At 35.7% G+C, this 18,457-nt stretch overlaps 1 protein-coding gene across 1 annotated transcript in view; it reads right to left on the reverse strand.

Moving 5' to 3' along the window:
• TIAM2 (TIAM Rac1 associated GEF 2) overlaps window positions 1-18,457 on the reverse strand; it is an 88,714-nt gene that overhangs the window by 59,632 nt on the left and 10,625 nt on the right. Inside the window, exons 4-8 of the mRNA XM_070932636.1 lie at window positions 18,131-18,303; window positions 15,834-16,058; window positions 8,274-8,459; window positions 7,175-7,321; window positions 3,380-3,451 (exon numbers count right to left, since the gene is read on the reverse strand). Of these exons, the coding sequence (XP_070788737.1) occupies window positions 3,380-3,451; window positions 7,175-7,321; window positions 8,274-8,459; window positions 15,834-16,058; window positions 18,131-18,303 (803 nt within the window). The remainder of the gene's footprint in view (window positions 1-3,379; window positions 3,452-7,174; window positions 7,322-8,273; window positions 8,460-15,833; window positions 16,059-18,130; window positions 18,304-18,457) is intronic.

Here is an 18,457-nt window from a genome sequence, read left to right on the forward strand (position 1 = left end):
ATTTGATTAAAAAATATAATTAAAAATGAAGTATTTGTACCAGACTTTCATGTCAATATTTTGCATCAGTATTTTAAAATGTTTCAAATCAATTTTAAATATAAATGAAGACCTTTAGTAAGATGGAATGGAATGAAAAAAACAACATAGCATACAATTGAAATTTGGCTATTTGACCATGAAGAAATTGCTACTGTTAGTTTGCTTTCAGTTTCTCAGAATTATTTTCATTTTGTTTTCAAAATGACATTTACTATTTATTTGTATTTGTGTTCATACATATACAGAGTCATAAACTTCATTTGATATTAGGTTATAGTTTAATTCAGAACTTTCATCAACAGAGGGCAGTGTAGCTAAATATCACTCATATAGAATACTATGAAGTTATAGTGCACCCACATGAATTTACATTTCTTTTTATTCCCCTCATATTAAAAAGTCAGCAAAAATCAGCAAAACCTCATTCATGAATGTCTATGGAGATTCTCACTCATCCAGGTCATGGCTGTCCCAAAGGTGCTTTTTCAAGAGGCAACTGGACTTTCTTTGTTTTTCCTTGATGACGTTTCGCTTCTAATCCAAGAAGCTTCCTGCAATTCAGTTCTGAAGAAGCTTCTTAGATGGGAAGCAAAATGTCTTCAAGGAAAAACAAAGGAAGTCCAGTTGCCTCTTGAAAAAGCACCTTTGGGACTTATTAATGAATGCAGATTCTTTTAAAAAAACCAGCAACCAGTATCAAACCTTCCACATTTAGACCACAATCACTGTAAGAACACTAGAAAATGTCTCCGCTATATTAAAAGATATAAGGCAAAAGCTATCTATAAAAACAGAACCTAACAACTTTTCCATCAGGGATCAGCTTCAGACTATATAACTGTAATTTGTACTTAAACCTCAACCCATTTTTTTTTCAGAGCATCAAAGATACTTATGTTCAAAGCATTTCAATTAAGCTTTACTATTTTAATATCCAAAGGATGTATTCATTTTTATATTTGAATCCCATCTTTCTTTTAAGAGCAAAAGGCAACAAGCCTTGTTAAAGATCCTCTTCCACAGAGGCAATTCTAGGAAGAAATCATTAACAAAGATCCTATTTTAAAAGAATGAAAAGGTAGCTTATTTCCACTCAGCTAGAAATCTGAAAAATGAAATATAGGAAAAACTGTGCTTATAAAAAGAATTTTGTCCTTGTTTGCAAGGTAGGTATGGAAAAGCAAAGACAGGACATATTTTAATGGGGAAAAAACACAGTAGTGTTTACTCAGTGCGTTTACACCGATAACATATGTCTAATAGCTTTATACTTTACAGACATGTTTCAATAAAAGAGGATATTTGTAAGGGTTTAAATAAGGGGTCCTTGGTGGTTATGAGCTTCGTTGTTTTATTGTTGATGTTTCATTACCCAAACTAAATAACATCATCAGTTCTAGTGACTTGACTAGCACTGATGGTGTTACCTAGTTTGGATAATAAAATGTCTGCAAGAGAACAATCAAGTTCAGAGGACCTCTCAGAAGAATGCTTGTTCCCATCTTTAAATTAATTTAATCTTTGCAATAATTAGATATGAAGATTAAATGAAATGCAACAGAAGGTTGCCTAAGCCTATTTTCCTTGTCTAACATTCATAACTCTTTTTTCCTTTCGTTCAATTGTGTCAGATTCTCAGAGACTATCTGTAGTTTTCTTGGCAAGGTTTTTCAGAAGAGGTTTTAGGGATTTCAGAAAGTGACTGGCCTAAGATCACCCAGTTTGCTTTGTGCCCAAGGTACAACTAGAACTCACTCCCAGTTTCTAGCCTGAGGCCTTAACCACTACACCAAAGTGACTCTCTTAACATTCATAAAACATCTGCACGAATAGTTTTAGGTTTGCCAAGATTAGAAATACTTTTTTAAAAAAAAAATTGTGGTAGAAATAAAATTCCACACAATTTTTAAAAGGAAAAAAGGCTGATTAAGTTCAAGTTCAATTTATATTTTCCAACTTTAAAACTAAGTGGCTAGATTTCTCCTCTTAGTTAGGTCTGCTCTGTAACTAATATCACAATACTTTATTCATTTATTGCCACAGAGTTCTGACAACACATTGAGTTTTCCAGCAATTTATGTCAACTCTGTAATGTGCACGACATTTTGCTTGAAAAGCAGCTGGTTGCTTCATAATTTTCCTGTCTTTGTCTCCATTTTTATATGAAACACCTCAGAAAACCTGTGTGCTTCACTAAACCCATCAGGAAATGGCGAGTGGTTTAGCACGCTACAATTAACCATTTCTTTCAGTAAGTGAATGAGGCATTATGAAGCCTGCAGCAGCTCCTCTATATACAGCTATTTAATTCATTTAAGTACTTTTACAGCTGGAATGCCCCTGCTTATTCATTTAGTAGACAGAAGACTGGGGCTAATTCAGTGAAGCAAGTGCCACAAATCTGGCTTCACATCAAGGCATTCTCACAATCGATGATGTATTTTCCTACTATCCTTAGAAGCAAGACCATACAGGCAAGCATGTAACAGCAAAGATATTTACAATGAGACCATTTTAAATGCACACTTGTACATCTTGCATAAAGTAATGCCATCATATCCCACAGGAGTAGAATTTTGGTGTCATCCACTATCATCCAAACCTTAGGAGTTGGCCAAGAAAATAAATCCACAGAATATATTAGCTTCTCTATTCCTGGTTCATAAACCCAAGAGCTTGATATAAGGATATCTAGGCAGTTATGGCTTTAAATAAAATGAGCAAGGCATGCTTCATGTTTGTGGTCTGTGAAAGTTACACACTGTAATTGTATTAGGAAAGGATAGGATTATATTATATCTGAACAAAAAGAATGCAACCTACAACTGCTGCCCAGTAGTTTGGGATATATGACTGATTAATTGTTATTAAACAAATCACATGTTTTACTAATTAAATATTGCTGACTGGTATTCAGTCTACAGGGATTTTTTAAAAAAGGTAAATACTCCTATTCCAGAATAGGAATATTATTTCTATAAAGGAAAAACACAGAACATAGAATAACAAGAGTTGGAAGGGGCTTTGGAGGTCTTGTACTGTAACGCCCTGCTCAGGGAGGAAGCCCTATACCATTTCAGACAAGTGGCTATCCATAATATTTGAGCAAAGTTAATGGGACCAACTAATGCGACAAATACTTTTGAGTGGCAGGAAATGCAATTATTTATTAACAGCCCGCTACAGAAGCTTGTATAGAAAAGATAAAGTATTTCTCCCCTGATTACGACTCAAATCAAGTAAGGACTCGCACCCAACCTGCTTTTTTGTCATAACATCTGCACACACATTAAGCAGGTGGAAGTTAAATTATATTTGTTGCATTTTATTATATTACCTCAGCAGAATTACTGCAATTCTGAGGTAGCTGTGTTCCAGGAATTCCATGTCCTCCAGTTGAGTCAAAAATCTAATTAAAGAAAACATACATTAACATAATGCAAACCTTTCATAGCATCGCTGTTTCACTTGCAAAAAAGGTAAAATAAAACCCTGAATAAAGTAAATGTACACATTGGTTCACCCCAAAGTATCTACCTGTTACTAGCAATGGATACTGGCTGTTTCATGAAGAAGCAGTTCTAAAGCTGCATCTGCCCCAGAGACAACTGGTGTAGCATTCCTATGTGCTTAATTTGGGGGGGGGGATTGTGTGTTTGGAGTCCCTTGCATAACACTCCTCCTGAATTCTGTTTCAAACCATTGTCAGAAGGGACTATGAGGGCATGGGCAATAGAAGCAATGCTAGAAACCAGATTCCCCTATTTAATAGGGTAACCACATAATGAAGTGGAACTTTTTTAAAATTGACCCATATCAGTCAGATTTCTCACACATATAACACACACATGTACACACACACACATACACCCCTGGATGAGATGCCTAGGAATACATGGATCTTCACTGCAACTCTTCCCTTGCATGGATGAGGAAAAGATGAATTTAAAAATATAGGTAGTCCTCATTTAGCAACCCCAATTGGGACTGACAACTTGGTCACGAAGTGAAGTGATCACTGAGTGAAATTGCAACTGCGTTTACAATCTTACTTCAGCTTTCCTTTGCTTTATAGATGTGAAGGTTGTAGGTGCCGGAATTAGTGACAGTTATCTTTTCATCACCATAATTGCCAATGGTCACTGTCCAAGGAAGTCACTAAGCAAGGCCTATCTGTACATTATGAAGACCGAGACTTAAATACATGGCATATCTTTGTTTCATTAAAAATAAGGATGTTTGAAGATAATGTGAATAACAGTACTCCAAATGGTCTTAAAACAATGAAAAAACATCTATTTCTGTGAAATGAGAAAATAAGAGTTTGTTTTTCTGTTTTAATCTAGTAAATGACAACCAAGGATAAGCCCATTTTTGATTGCCATTAAAGTACTAACTCAGTAACTGAAAACTTGTTGTTATCATAGAGTTATATGTCTGAAAGACATAAGCTTAATTGATTATGCTAACGCCCAAACAAGTTATTCTTCAATATTTAACTTCAATATTTTTACTGTAGAGTCTTTAATGCTCTCTGAGTTTGATTATTTGCTAGCAAATGTTTTATTAGCTGATTTTTTTTAAAAAAAAGTTTTGTTTTTTTTAAAAACACAAACATAAAACACATCTTTTCCAAAATGAAGCATTGATCCGGTCACAAATTAGTACAAATCACTAACAAATCTTAACTTCCAATTAACACAACTTAATATTTTACTCAGTTATTTCCCTAAATTCTATCAATTTAACTATGCCATTATCCCAAAAACCCGTTACTTATGTCTTAAATCCTAACCAAATATCATTACATTTTTCTCTTCCTTTTTGCTTAGATGGATATATTTTAACAATATAAATCATTACAGTTATCGTAAACATTTAAAAAATATTTAACTATTACTCCCAATATAATCATATTCATTACTTTACTATTAATCCCAACACAATCATTTCATTTTTATTGTTCCCAACATAATCATTTTTATTTTGTGGCTGTTATTTCCAACATAATCATTTTTTTTACTGTTGAACTCTGCATTATCATCTTTATTTCTGTTATTAAATCCAATTTATACATCTCATTTTTACTGTTAATCTCAACATACTCCTCCCTATTTTTGCTGTCTTATCAAGCATAATAATTTTTATTTTTGGCTCTTAATCCCAGCATAGTCATTTTATTTTTACTATTAAAGCTAACATCTTTATCTTTGTCTTTGTTGTTAAACCCAACATAATCATTTCATTTTTGCTGTTACTCCCAGTAAAATCCTCTTTATTTTGTTGATCTACCCAACATAATCATTTTTGTTTTTTAGCTGTTAAACACAGCATAATCATTTTTGTTTTTTGGCCAATTTTTGTTCCCCATTTATATACAACAGTTTCCCCTGACTGATACTGTATGTTGGTGAGGGTTTTCTCCTTGATAAGCCAGAATTTTTTACTTTCATAAACTCATAAAGGCAATTTGATGATCCATTTGTTTGTTTCCTTGACTCACGAGTCTTTTCCAGCACCAAAGTTCAAAAGTGTCATTATTCTTCCTATCCTGTTCTTGAAAGTCCACTTCAAGAAGACATAGCTTCATTTTTAATGAAGTTTTAATTTGGGGATTTTAAATTGGATTTTTAACATTATTTATTGTCTTGTTTTATTGCTGTGAGCCGCCCCGAGTCCTTCAGGAGAAGGGCAGCATATAAATATTATCAAATAAATAAATAAATAAATTTTCAAGAGAATTCAATGCTAGCTGCTTTGTGTGTGTGTGTGTGTGTGTGTGTGTGTGTGTGTGTGTGTGTGTGTGACTAACATTTAGTGGCACACATGTAAGATTTCTAGGCTGTAACCACATTTGGAAATAGCTAAACTCAAAATTCTGTATTCACTTCATCATTCTGCCTTCTCTGATTTTGGGAATTTGAAAGAGGTAGCCTATTGTTGGTACTAATCAAGATTTGCCACAATTCTGGTAAACACTGAGAGCTAAGTTCATATGAAGTATATTTCTACTAAATTACTATTCCACAAAAAAGGTGATCTACTGATAGACTGCTGCAGTTACTTTTCTCATGTTCTTCAAGAACCAATTTTTTGATAAGGAACATATGAGAGGCAACCAAAAACGATAGAGTTGTTATTTCCTGATAAACTTCTGACAGCTCTTTAGTATCTTGTTAAACATCTTAAGATATGGAACTTGGCTTATGGCTTCTTAGTGATTCATGTACTTGTGACTTTTTAAATAAACATCATGCAAAACAGCCATGTCTCAAGTATCTTTGGCTACTCCTATCCTTTTCATTTATGCAACAGGATACTATAATATGCCTACTATCTATGATTACTACAATATGTAATAACATATTGTTACTACAATATGTTTCTATCTTGAATGAAAATGAACTTATCACTTTTGATGTGTTTGATTCACCAAGAAGTTTATAATTAAGGTATTTTTCCCGTTGGATTTTGTCATGACATGATACATGTCACTACACTTATTTATATTTGCCACACTCTTCCTATATTCTTCACTGTTAAATTGACTATGAAATCAGATAATATAATAAATATTCTTAGCCATCCTATACCCTGCCTCCTATATACAATTTTGAATCTGGGGTTTAAAACAAACAATATATATATTGTTTATTAAGCAATATATATATTGCTTGTTTTAAACCCCAGATTTAAAATTGACCCAACCTCTTTCTCTGACAGCAATTTGATAGGTGATAGAAATATCACCTACAATACTCTGGCTGGTCAATGGGATGAGTTGCTATCCCCAGGGACTGGCAACTTTTTCTATTTGCTCCAAGCAATCCAATGCAAATGCTACTAAATAAAATAATAAACTCCAAGAACAGACCTAGCAAGTCATTGATACCTTCCTCATCCTGCAATATTGGTTCTGGCTTGGTCAAAAGATCACACTTTATAAAACTGGCTTTGCATAATATGCAAATGTAAATCTATTGATTTTCTGCATGGTTCTATTTGCAAAAGATTTAATACACCATAAAATTTAAGTTATGTAGCCTTTATGTCACTGGCAAAGCATCAACAGGCATTGGAATGATTGTTGAAACTTCTAAATGTCCATTGATATGGATCAAGTGAGAACTACCTGGGTTATAGAAGGCCTTTTCTCCTTTGCCTTTCTCGCAAGGGTATCCAGTCCCTTCAGGGAGGAGAACAAACCCTTCTTGCTCCACAGTCTCTGTGATAGAGACCACGTTCTCTTTCTGAGAGCTGCCTCATCCCTGGAACAGATCTAATTTGGGGGAATAGGGAGAACAGGAATGGCAAGGAACAGAAGGGAAAAGTCAGATGTAAGCATTGAACTGTAGAGCTCTTTGTATCTCTTCTCAGAAAGCAAGACAGTAATCAAGATCAGTCACATGAAGCAGAAGACAAAAGATACGATTCAAAATGAGTTATCTTCATTGTTGTGATGGCTTCTATGCCACTTCTTTTTACTGGGGCAGATAAGAGGGAATGCAAATTCTTGGAAGACGGCAATTCTGGTATCTCTTAGAATAAATACAGCAATTGAAGTTCCCAGAAGCCCTTCTCTCAGCATGGGAGAGAATTTCATCAGTATGATAGTTACATATCTCTATCCCAGGCCAGCCAATTGAAGTTCTCTGTTTTATCCCAGCCTGGTGGGGGCTGGACAATTGCATAGCCAAAAAACAGACTCCGATTCAACCCTGAAAAGACACAGCCCTGACCTGCCCACCCCCAAACCCAGATTCTAGTTCTACAGATTTTCAACCCATAACTGTAGTTGAGGTTTGTACTTCCCCTTGTCAGAGCCTGTGTGCAATCTGGGTGTCTTCCTGGTCTCAGGGCTCCTGCTTGAACAGATCATAGTCAAGAGTGTCCTTGTATAGCAATGTGTTGTGCCCTTTACTGGTTCAGCTCATGATCACTCATGGTCTAGATACCTCTCAGCCATATTTCTGCAAGGCACTATAAATGGGACTGATTTCAAACCCCACCCAGAAGGCAGGAATATGGGTAGTAACAGCTGTGCCTCAGTCTGCCTTTGTAATATAACATTTTATGAACTGCATTGGCTCCCAGATAAAATTCACTTATACAGCCCTATATGTCACAGGACCATAATTTACTTACAGGATTGCCTTTCCCTGGCTAGTTCTGACCACCCACTAGGCCATATAGGGTTGGCAATATCCTCTATTGTTCTCCTTCCAGCTTACCAGGGCGTGAAATGATGAGACTGAGAAGAGGCCAAGTCTTCCAAGGGCCATTTTTGAAGGACGACTGGCAGCAGCCAGAAGACTCTTTGGATTTGGAAGTTCTCCGCCTTGCAGACTGGCTAAGTAACAGCGCATTTTGAAAAGGTCCATGTTAAATTTTTCCAGATTCTGCTCCCACTGCTGAATCTGTTTAGGAACACAAATCAAGTATTAGAGGACAAATTGTGGAAAGGAGAGGACTCTGCAACTCTGGTCCCAAGTTATTTACATCTTCATTAGTTTATCCTTTTCAAAACACATTCAGTCAAATTGTGTTCCAAATGCCCATAAAAACCTAGAACAGCTGTAACATACACAAGGGAAAAAACAAGAAAAAGAAACAAAATCAAAAGAAGTTAATAGAAGAACATAAGAGACTGGAACTAGAATTACAGAAAGAACCAAACAAGAAGATCACACAAGCTAAAATGTAATCCTTAGGGCCCTAATATAGTGGGAGCTCAGACTTGCTTGTATACAACCAAATGCAACTTTTGCTCTCTTTCAGATCTCCAGCTTAACATGCAATGGTCAGTGAGCAAAGTAGTAGCTCATCTGAACATATTAAAAGGCTGTAGTCCATAAGGTTCTTCATCTTCATCTTTCTAATATATTTTTCCTGTCTTTATCTCTCTTGGAACTGAGATAAATGTTACAATGTGAGTCACACAAAAACAAGGGAAGGGAGCAGAAAGAGATCCTACAATATAGGAAAAGTTAAAAGCTAAGAAAAATCCTAGAGATTTTTGTTTCCAGTAAGTAATTGTGCCCCAATTTTTAACTGATTAATAGAGTTGGAAGGGACCTTGTAGGTTATCTAGTTCAACCCCCATCCAAGCAATCATGTTTGTAATAATTTTAATAATGTTTACAATTACAAAGGTAAAAAATACATATAAACTAAGAAAAATGTAACAAAGAGAGTAATTTTAAAAAGAACAAAATATATTAAACAAACAATATATATTAATACACGACTTCCCCCTTCATCAGGACAGATACGAACAATTTCAGCAACTTATCAGCTTCTCTAATACAGGTAGCTCTTGATTTATAACCACAATTGGGACTGGGATTGCTGTTGCGGTCATAAAGCAAGACATCATATAATGGTACATTGCGGGGTGGCAAGCAAACCAGAAACTGCATCTGGGGTTGTTTGCCATACTCCGGGAAGCCTCACCCACCCAGCCTGCCCAATGAAACGTTTGTTTGCCCACTTGCCTTCTCTCCAGGGTGGATAAAAATCAATGATTTTTTTTAAAAAAAAATCAAAAAAATCGGATTTTTTTAATTTAAATCGGATTTTTTTTTTATTTTTATTGAATTTATTTTAATAAAAAACTTTTGGGGTAAAAATCTATTGTAAGATAGTTTTCTATTTAAGATACATAAATAATTTAGTTTATTCAGTATGAAATGGAGCTTAGTTATGTAGCACAAGGCTGTATATTCTGCAATACTGGGACTATCGGTGAGTCAACAGCGGGTCAAAGGAGTAGCAGAGATGACAGTTGCTCTTTAAAAATTATGATTTAAATCGAGTTGATTTAAATCAAATCCACCCTGCTTCTCTCCCAGTTCCCTACACCAATTTTTTGTGCCCAGCTGCCGTGACTAAAGCAGAAGTGCCTTGTTGCCTCTGCTATCACCTTTTCAGACCAATGGCCACTAGGCTACCCTCATCCCAAAACCATTCGGTCAAACCAAACCTCTAGCAAGCATTTGTTCATCCAGCTGCCTTCTTTCACAGTTCCCTGTACCAGCTCTCCTCCTTTTGTGCCCAGCCACCATGGCAGAGGGAGAAGCACCTCATTGCCTTTGCCATCTCCTTTTCGAACCCAGCTTCTCCGGTGAAATTTTCCTACCTATGGCTCCCTGAGCTGTGGAATGCTGTGCTGCCTTTGTAAAGTTGTCCTGACTTCCCAAAGGCTTTCTGAAGATATTGCAGCCTTTAGAAAGCCATCCTCTCTTCGGAAAGAAAGCACAACTGTATAAAGACAGCACAGCTTTATAAAGACAACACAATTTTCCGAAGACTGCACTTTCTTCAGAAGCCTTTGTAAAGCTGCACTGTCTTCTGAAAACTGTGCTGTTTAAGTATCTCTGGACTTCAGCATGAAACTATTGGTACAAGAAGCATTTATTAGAGTCCTTTAAAATTGCCCCCCGTTTAGATTTTTCCCCTTATTTAAAACTGAATTCCTTTTTGAAATGATCTTTATTTGACGATCATGGAGGAAAGATTTTGATCATAACATTGCGATCTACCCATTCACTAACATTCAAATCATAAAAGTATGCAGCACAAGCATTCCATATAACCTCACAATTATATATACAACTAAGTCCAAGAGAGAAAATAATAGGTTCTAAAATATTGCAAACACTGCTTAACCAAGCCAATGAACATTTATAGGAAATATATCTGATAACAAGCAGAATTGGGATTTTAAAGAACCTATAAAGTGTCTTCAACTGGAAAATCTCTTGTGTAACTGCTCTGAAAAAAACATTTTTTTCTTCCTTTCATGAACTTCACATTAAAAAGAGAGACATGTGTGAGGTAAAGAAATCACAGGCAATATTCAGTGTCCACAAGACCATACCATTAACATTTAGCATTTATTATGGGGGAATTGGAGAATATTTATTATGTTAACCCAGACCTATATGAAAAAAGCAATAAAAATTCTGACTGTTATTGCTCTGGAGTCATCTCCATCATATCCCATACAGCCTTCAGCTTCTCCGCCAAAACTGAAGTTACTTTCTCTGCTATGGATACTGATTCAGAAATAAGACTTGCTGTGTTCAGTGAGGTTTACTCCCTAGTGTGCAAATTTTCAGGCTGCAGTCCCAGACCTTATTGCAATATTTTCTTACATCCAAACCTAATGTGAAATAATGAGAGTGTATATTCTAGATCAACAAAATTAGAAAAACACCAGGAATGTTCTTGCCAATGTGCTAGTAGCTCCTTTAAAGTCTCCTTTGACTAGTGGACATGAAAGCAGCAGCAGAAGGCAAACAAGGGAAGGTTGATTTTAAGGTCCATGGACACAACCACAGGAACATGGACGAGAAGATCCTTATATAGAAGCATCTGGATTCAGGCAGTTTAAGCAGAACTTCCTTCTGGAAGTCAAGAAAAATCTGCCCCAATGACTTGAGACTCTGAGAACAGTTCAGTTTCTCATCACATTTGACAAATGTGCAGTGAAATTAAAAAAAACCTTTTATGTGCTTAACCAAGTGCCATTATAAATATGAAAAAAGACAGTTATTATGTTCTTGACTTGAAAGTAGTGCTGTGCTCTCCGTCCAAGCATCGTACGTCAAAGGCAATCTTATGGCACAATATCATTATATAAGGCAAAAAGCAAGAACTTCGATTCACACTTGGGAACAGAGCTCCTGAATAAAGAGATTACAGGTATAAACTATGATGATGTGTGTCTCAACTAAAATATATATATTTCAAAATGAGAGTATAAAAAAATGACCTTATCTAAGCTTTTCTAGCTGAGCCATAAGTACTATAAAAGAGTGAACGTGAGAATATGCATATGCATTTAAATCTAAGGACTGAAATGGTATGTTTTACTTTTTCCTTAATAGCATACTAAAGTATTTTAAAATTTAAAAAAAAACATTTTAGCCTAAAGGATTTCAAAATAAATCCTCAATGACAGCTCTCACCTGCTGTTGAATTTAATGCATAATTAAACTGTAGAATGCCTGCCAACTTAAACAGTTTAAAAGAAACTTAATCAAACAGATAGAAGATAACACTATTAAGAGCTGTAATCTGACATCAAAGATGAGATTAAGTTTCTTAATACCTGTTGCTGGGGAACACAAGTATAACAACCTGGTTGTGAGGCATCCTTAGTAATATTGGCAAAACAGACAGTTGGTTTAGATAACAATTCTTTTTATGTTTACTGTACAATATGTGTGGCATTTCTATTTAAATTTAGCCTAAGGTGATTTGCTGTTCCCTCTATTAAACTCCCAATAGTTTTAGGGTTTCTCTGAAACTGTTACAGTAAGCTGGGAATCAGAGACACTGTTTTACATCGATACCATATCTTTCTGAGTCAGCAATTTCAATTACTGTTAGTGGGAGAAAACAGACTGAACCCTTAAGACATCCCAATGTGAGGTGTCTCAGAACCTGGCCCTTTCCCCCACTTTCTTTAATATCTACCCACTCTGGAAGATTGATGGTACCCAGCTACACATCTTCACTCCACACCAAACATTCATGAAAATTTTGGCCTGATGCCTGGAAACTGTGAGGGACAAAACAGGCTTACGGTGATTCACAGTAAGATGGTGTTGTTCTTTTACAGCTGCCTTCTAGGTTAAGGTGACCAGACGTCCCGCTTTTGGCGGGACAGTCCCGCTTTTGAGCAATTTGTCCCGCGTCCCGCGGCGTTTCAAAAAAGTCCCGATTTTTCTTGAGCCCCAGCTGATGGCTAGAAGAAAAAAAAACTGTTTAAACTCTTGCCCGGGGCTTCAAAGGGCCGCCCTACAGGCAATCAGTGTAAAGCAGTTTTTTTTTCCCCTAGCTAAGCTTCAGAAACGAAACCGGAACCAGGGTCTTTGGTGCAGCGTGACAAAATGAGGCAGAGAGAGATTTATTTTTATTTTTATTTTTCCTCCCCAAAAAAGGTAGGTGAAAAACTGCAAACAATGGGAAATTTAGGAGGAGAGTTCAAGATTTTAAAACACAAAGGAAAAAAAGCTGTATTTAACTAGGGAATTGTAATAATTGAGATACTATTAATTGTATATTGTGTTGAAAGCAGAAATGGTTAAGTTGTGGTTCGGAGGAATATATGGGAGAAATTATTTGGTTTATTATTATTGGTAAATATAATTAATTGATTTGTAAGAAATTGGATTGCATGGAAATAATTGGAATATTCATGTTCATATTGATTAATATACAAAAAAGATAGTTTTATAACTAATTGATTTATATTAAAATGTTGAATTTGTATTAAACAACTGTATTACATAATTACATAATTAAACAATGTGAGGATGGATATAAAAATAGATGACAATGGGAAGGGGTATAATATAGAATAGAAGGGAAAAATTGAATTTGATTAAGATTAGAGATGAGGATGAAGGGTAATATTGGTTTTTTTAAAAAATAGATGAGGAATAAATATGGCAAAAAGGAAATATAGAAATTGTAAATTTAATTGAAATGACTAAACGCTGTTTAAATTTGTGAACCAGCCAAATATTCTGTTCAAAGAAAATACATTGTATGTTTGTATGTGTGTTTCTAATTATTACTATTTATTCATATTTGTTCTCTTTTATTCTTTAAAGTTTAACAATTCATTCTTTATCTTAATATCTTTATATTTGCTTGGGGTTGGCTTTCTTCCCTTTCATCTTTTTTATTGTACAGCAATCTTTCTCCTCAAACCTACCACCTCTCTCTTTTCTTTCCTTCTTACTTTCTCTTCCCCCCACCCTCTTTTTCTCCTCCCTACTTCCTCTTTCTTTCTCCTTCTCCTCCTCTCTTCCTCCCTCTCTTACCCTCACTCCTACTCTAATTTCCATTCCTTCATCCCTCTCTATTGCTGTAATCCTTTAATGCATATGGACTACTCAGAGGGCTGAAAAAGTTATTTTTGACTGGTCCTCATACTTTTGACCAGTCCTCGAACTTATGACTGTCCTCACATTTTACATTTTTGCCCTATCTTGTCATCATGGTGAAGAGAAGCAGTTGTGAAATGAGTGACATGGTTGTTAAGAATGCTGCATGGGCATAAATGTGAGGATGGTCATAAGTGTGAGGACCAGTCAAAAGTGCGAGGACCTGTCAGAAATGACTTTTTCCAGCTCTCTGGTTAGTCCTTTTGTGCATATGGACTACTCAGAGGGCTGAAAAAGTTATTTTTGACTGGTCCTCACACTTTTGACCAGTCCTCGAACTTACGACTGTCCTCACATTTTACATTTTTGCCCTATCTTGTCACCATGTTGAAGAGAAGCAGTTGTGAAATGAGTGACATGGTTGTTAAGAATGCTGCACGGGCATAAATGTGAGGATGGTCATAAGTGTGAGGACCAGTCAAAAGTGCGAGGACCTGTCAGAAATGACTTTTTTCAGCCCTCTGGTTAGTCCTTTTGTGCATATGGACTACTCAGAGGGCTGAAAAAGTTATTTTTGACTGGTCCTCACACTTTTGACCAGTCCTCGAACTTACGACTGTCCTCACATTTTACATTTTTGCCCTATCTTGTCACCTTGTTGAAGAGAAGCAGTTGTGAAATGAGTGACATGGTTGTTAAGAATGCTGCACGGGCATAAATGTGAGGATGGTCATAAGTGTGAGGACCAGTCAAAAGTGTGAGGACCTGTCAGAAATGACTTTTCAGCCCTCTGAGTAGTCCCTATACACATAGCCATGGCCACCCGGTCACATGACCAGCTAGCCACGCCCACCCAGTCACATGACCAGCTAGCCACGCCCACAAAATAAGCCACGCCCACAATGTCCCTCTTTACCAATGTTAAAATCTGGTCACCTTATTCTAGGTTCATCTTTAGCTCTGGATGGGACCACACTATTTCAGAAGGTCAGATGAGCAACCTGGGATTCTCCTGAACATGGCGCTCCTGCCAGATACGACTGATGTTACTCAGCCGATAAGCTAGTTGCAGCCTTTCCTGAACCAAAATGCTTTAGGAAGTAGAACTCATGTCTTGGTCAACTCGTGTTTGGATTACCACCATTTCCTTGACATGAGGCTGCCCTTATAGAGAATTGGGATGCTACAAAGATGCAAAATGTAACTGGATGCCTGCTGATTGGTGCAAGACAATACGGTAGAATAACACAAATATTGTGGGAACTGCACTTGTTTACCACTCAGGCTCCAGCCTTAAATCAATTGCTAGTTATTTCCTATAAAGCACTTTAGTAACTTCAGGAATAACTGCTCCAGGTAAAATATGTATCTAATAGGTACAGGCCAAGAGAACATACTGGTGACCCTCCACACAGTTAAAGTAGCCCAGAAACAGCCCTTCCCAATCTTTGCTTGGAAACAATTTGCCCCCCGAGGTTAAAATGCTCCCTTTCCAACTACGATTTAGGAAAGCTATGAAGACAGAACTTTTTCAGAAAGACTTTGGAGCAGAGGGTGTAATATGTCTGGTGGTAATAGTTCAGATAGCAGCAGGATTGTTTTGTGTTGATTCTTCCAATTTACACAGGAGAATGTGAATATTTCCGTGTATCTCTTTCAGAATTGTACAGAAATAACTACTTCCACATGTGCAAGTAGTGAGTGCCAAGAAGAGTTGCCCATGATAGCTTCCTTAAACATATGCTCAGTCAATTCTACCACAACAGTGATTTCCTCATCTGCAACATATTGTCTTCAAAACACTCGCTAAAAATATTAATAAATGGCATACTTAAAGAAGGGACATGTTGCAATGATAAATGTGCAGAAGGTTAATCAACTTCACAGTACCTGGTTTTCGATTGCTTTCCTATTTTTAGGATCGCTAACAATCAAGAGTTGGAGTTCAGCCATCTTTTTCATCTTGCTATCCATGTCAATCTTCTGGTTAAGGGCTTTAGTCTGACTTTTCAGCAATCTGACTGTATCTTCCTTTCCAAGTTTTTTTGCCAAGAGAGAAGCAGAAGCAGAATGTATTGCGGTAACCCAGTTTTCAAGGTCAGTCTGGCTTGTAGCCTAAAAAAAAAAACAGTCAAACATTATAAACAGAAAGCTAAAATAAAACTTACCAAGTTTTGCAACCAATGGACAATAAAGTGAGATCAATTCCATGATGACAGCAAGCAATTTTCCCCCTCAAACAAATGAAAGGCTTCTTCTACACTAATACTGCCTTGAAAAACAGGCAGTTGCCATTGCTAATAATTCTTAGGCTTTATTTTAAAAAGAAAGAACTTTGTATAAAAGATTAAATTCATCACAGGATGCTTGATTCCCAGGGTGGCAATTACATAACCTATCATTAGCTTAATTTCAAAAAATACAATTGAATGGAAATTGTATTGAAAATTATTGCAAATGAAGAAGCAGGAAGACACCTTCAGTGACAGTCCAATAGCAGTTTATTCCATCTCCTAAATTTCTCTGTAATGTATTAAGAGCCTAAAATGCTTTATGTGTAGGAAAATGCAGGAGCTGCATAAGGTTGATTATACAGAAAAATGCTGTCATTACAACATTTAGAAACATTACAATCCAGTCAACCTGTTTTCTTCCCATCATTATGCTGGCCTTATACTAACTTAGTTAACTTCCTATTGATTTTAACTGATTTCTTTTAAGTCTGAGGTAGCCTTCATTTGGCACTTCTATCCCAGCAGCCCATCTGTGGAACAAAGAAAACTGAACTATCAATATCAGAAGACATGTTGTCTTGCCAATTACAAGAAACGCAGATTGAATCCAACACAACCATACTTTAAGTGGCACTCTTATTTCCAGGCAATGCATTTTTGACTGGTAATGCATAAAATTAAATGAAAATACTAGACCAACATAGTAAAAAATACTATAATAATTTTCCTATAGAGGATGTAAAAAAAATCTTTTCTACTACATTCAAAATTAAGATTGTAACTATACCATATTTCCCTGAAAATAAGACCCTGTCTTATATTTTTTTGAACCCTGACAAGTGCTTGGTCTTATTGCCATGCACTCAAAAGCCCAATTGGGCTTATTATCAGGGGATGTCTTATTTTGGAGAAAACAGGGTAGTGTTTCTTTCCACCACCTTTTATGCCAATTACAAATCCTGCCATTGCAGATTCTCAATTTTCTGAAAATATCATTATGTTGTGTCTCAAAATACACTCATCAAACCAAGATATAAAGAAGTACAGCTTTAAAATCTCTGAATGGATTTCTATAACATCTAATGTATGTCTAATATCTATTTTCTAATTTACTTCCATATTTAATCTCAAAAATAAATTTATTTTTAGGGATGAATCCTGTCTAGAATTTAATTGAGTGGATAGAGGTAATTATCAATTAACACAATTTGGCTTCTTTGATGTTGTTGAGTTTCAAAAACAAGCTATCAATGCACAGGACTACTATGAACCTAATCTGTATATGTAACAAACATGAATAGAACCATAATTTCAAAAATACATTATTTCTTCTTCTTTACACCCATTGAAGGGCTATCTTTCCTATATATTGCATATATATTCTCCAAAAGAAGTCAATCGAAAGTAAGTTGCTCTTTATACACATAATTATGCACAATTAATGAATTAGGTTCAAATTCATAGCATTAGACCATATAAGAATTCTTTAATGATAGCTTTATCAACCAATATCTTTCTCTTAATTCTTATGTAATCAACTCCCAGAATTTCCCAGCCTGCCCAGCAATTTGTGACGACAATTAGAGCAAAAAATCCACAAATTTAATAGCTGCTTAGGTTAGAAAAGAATGGAACAAAAATTTGAATGGAAAGTTACCAGTTCATTAGCCAGGCCTATATGGTGTTAAATATCTATTTCCTCTGGCTTGTTCTTCTCAGAGCTTTATCTTTTGATCCTACCCTGTGATTTTAATTTTTGATTGCATAATTTTGAATGATTATACAATAAATATCTTATTACAAATTACTGACTTTAACCCATCAGGAGTCAACCAATTGGTAGTGGGACAAAATCTAATGGACAGATAGATAGGCAGATAAATAGTACATAAATTCAGTATTATGGACCTTAATACTTTGATAATGAACAAAGATATTATATAGTAGAAATACCTGGAATAAGTAGACATCTCCAAAAGAGTTGCTGAGGCAGAAGACATTTTCTTTCTTTGGGTGTTCTGGGCAAGATTGCACTATACAGTCTTCTCCAAACAGAGCATATTTGGGTGAATTATTTTGCTCCATGGAATTCTTCCCATAAGTCTCATAAAACAGTAGAGTGCATCCTTCATAAAATAAAAAGAAATGCTGAATTATACCAACATCCTCTGAAATACAGATTTAATTTTGTATCAATGAATGCAAAAATTAATGTAGAATAACTCTCCAATAAAAAAAGAAACATGGAAACAATCAATCAGCTTGATTTATTTTTTGCCT

This window comes from Pituophis catenifer, unplaced genomic scaffold, assembly GCF_029215685.1.
Source record: "Pituophis catenifer annectens isolate HBS135680 unplaced genomic scaffold, rPitCat1.0.hap2 SCAF_1, whole genome shotgun sequence".
Taxonomy (NCBI): domain Eukaryota; kingdom Metazoa; phylum Chordata; class Lepidosauria; order Squamata; family Colubridae; genus Pituophis; species Pituophis catenifer.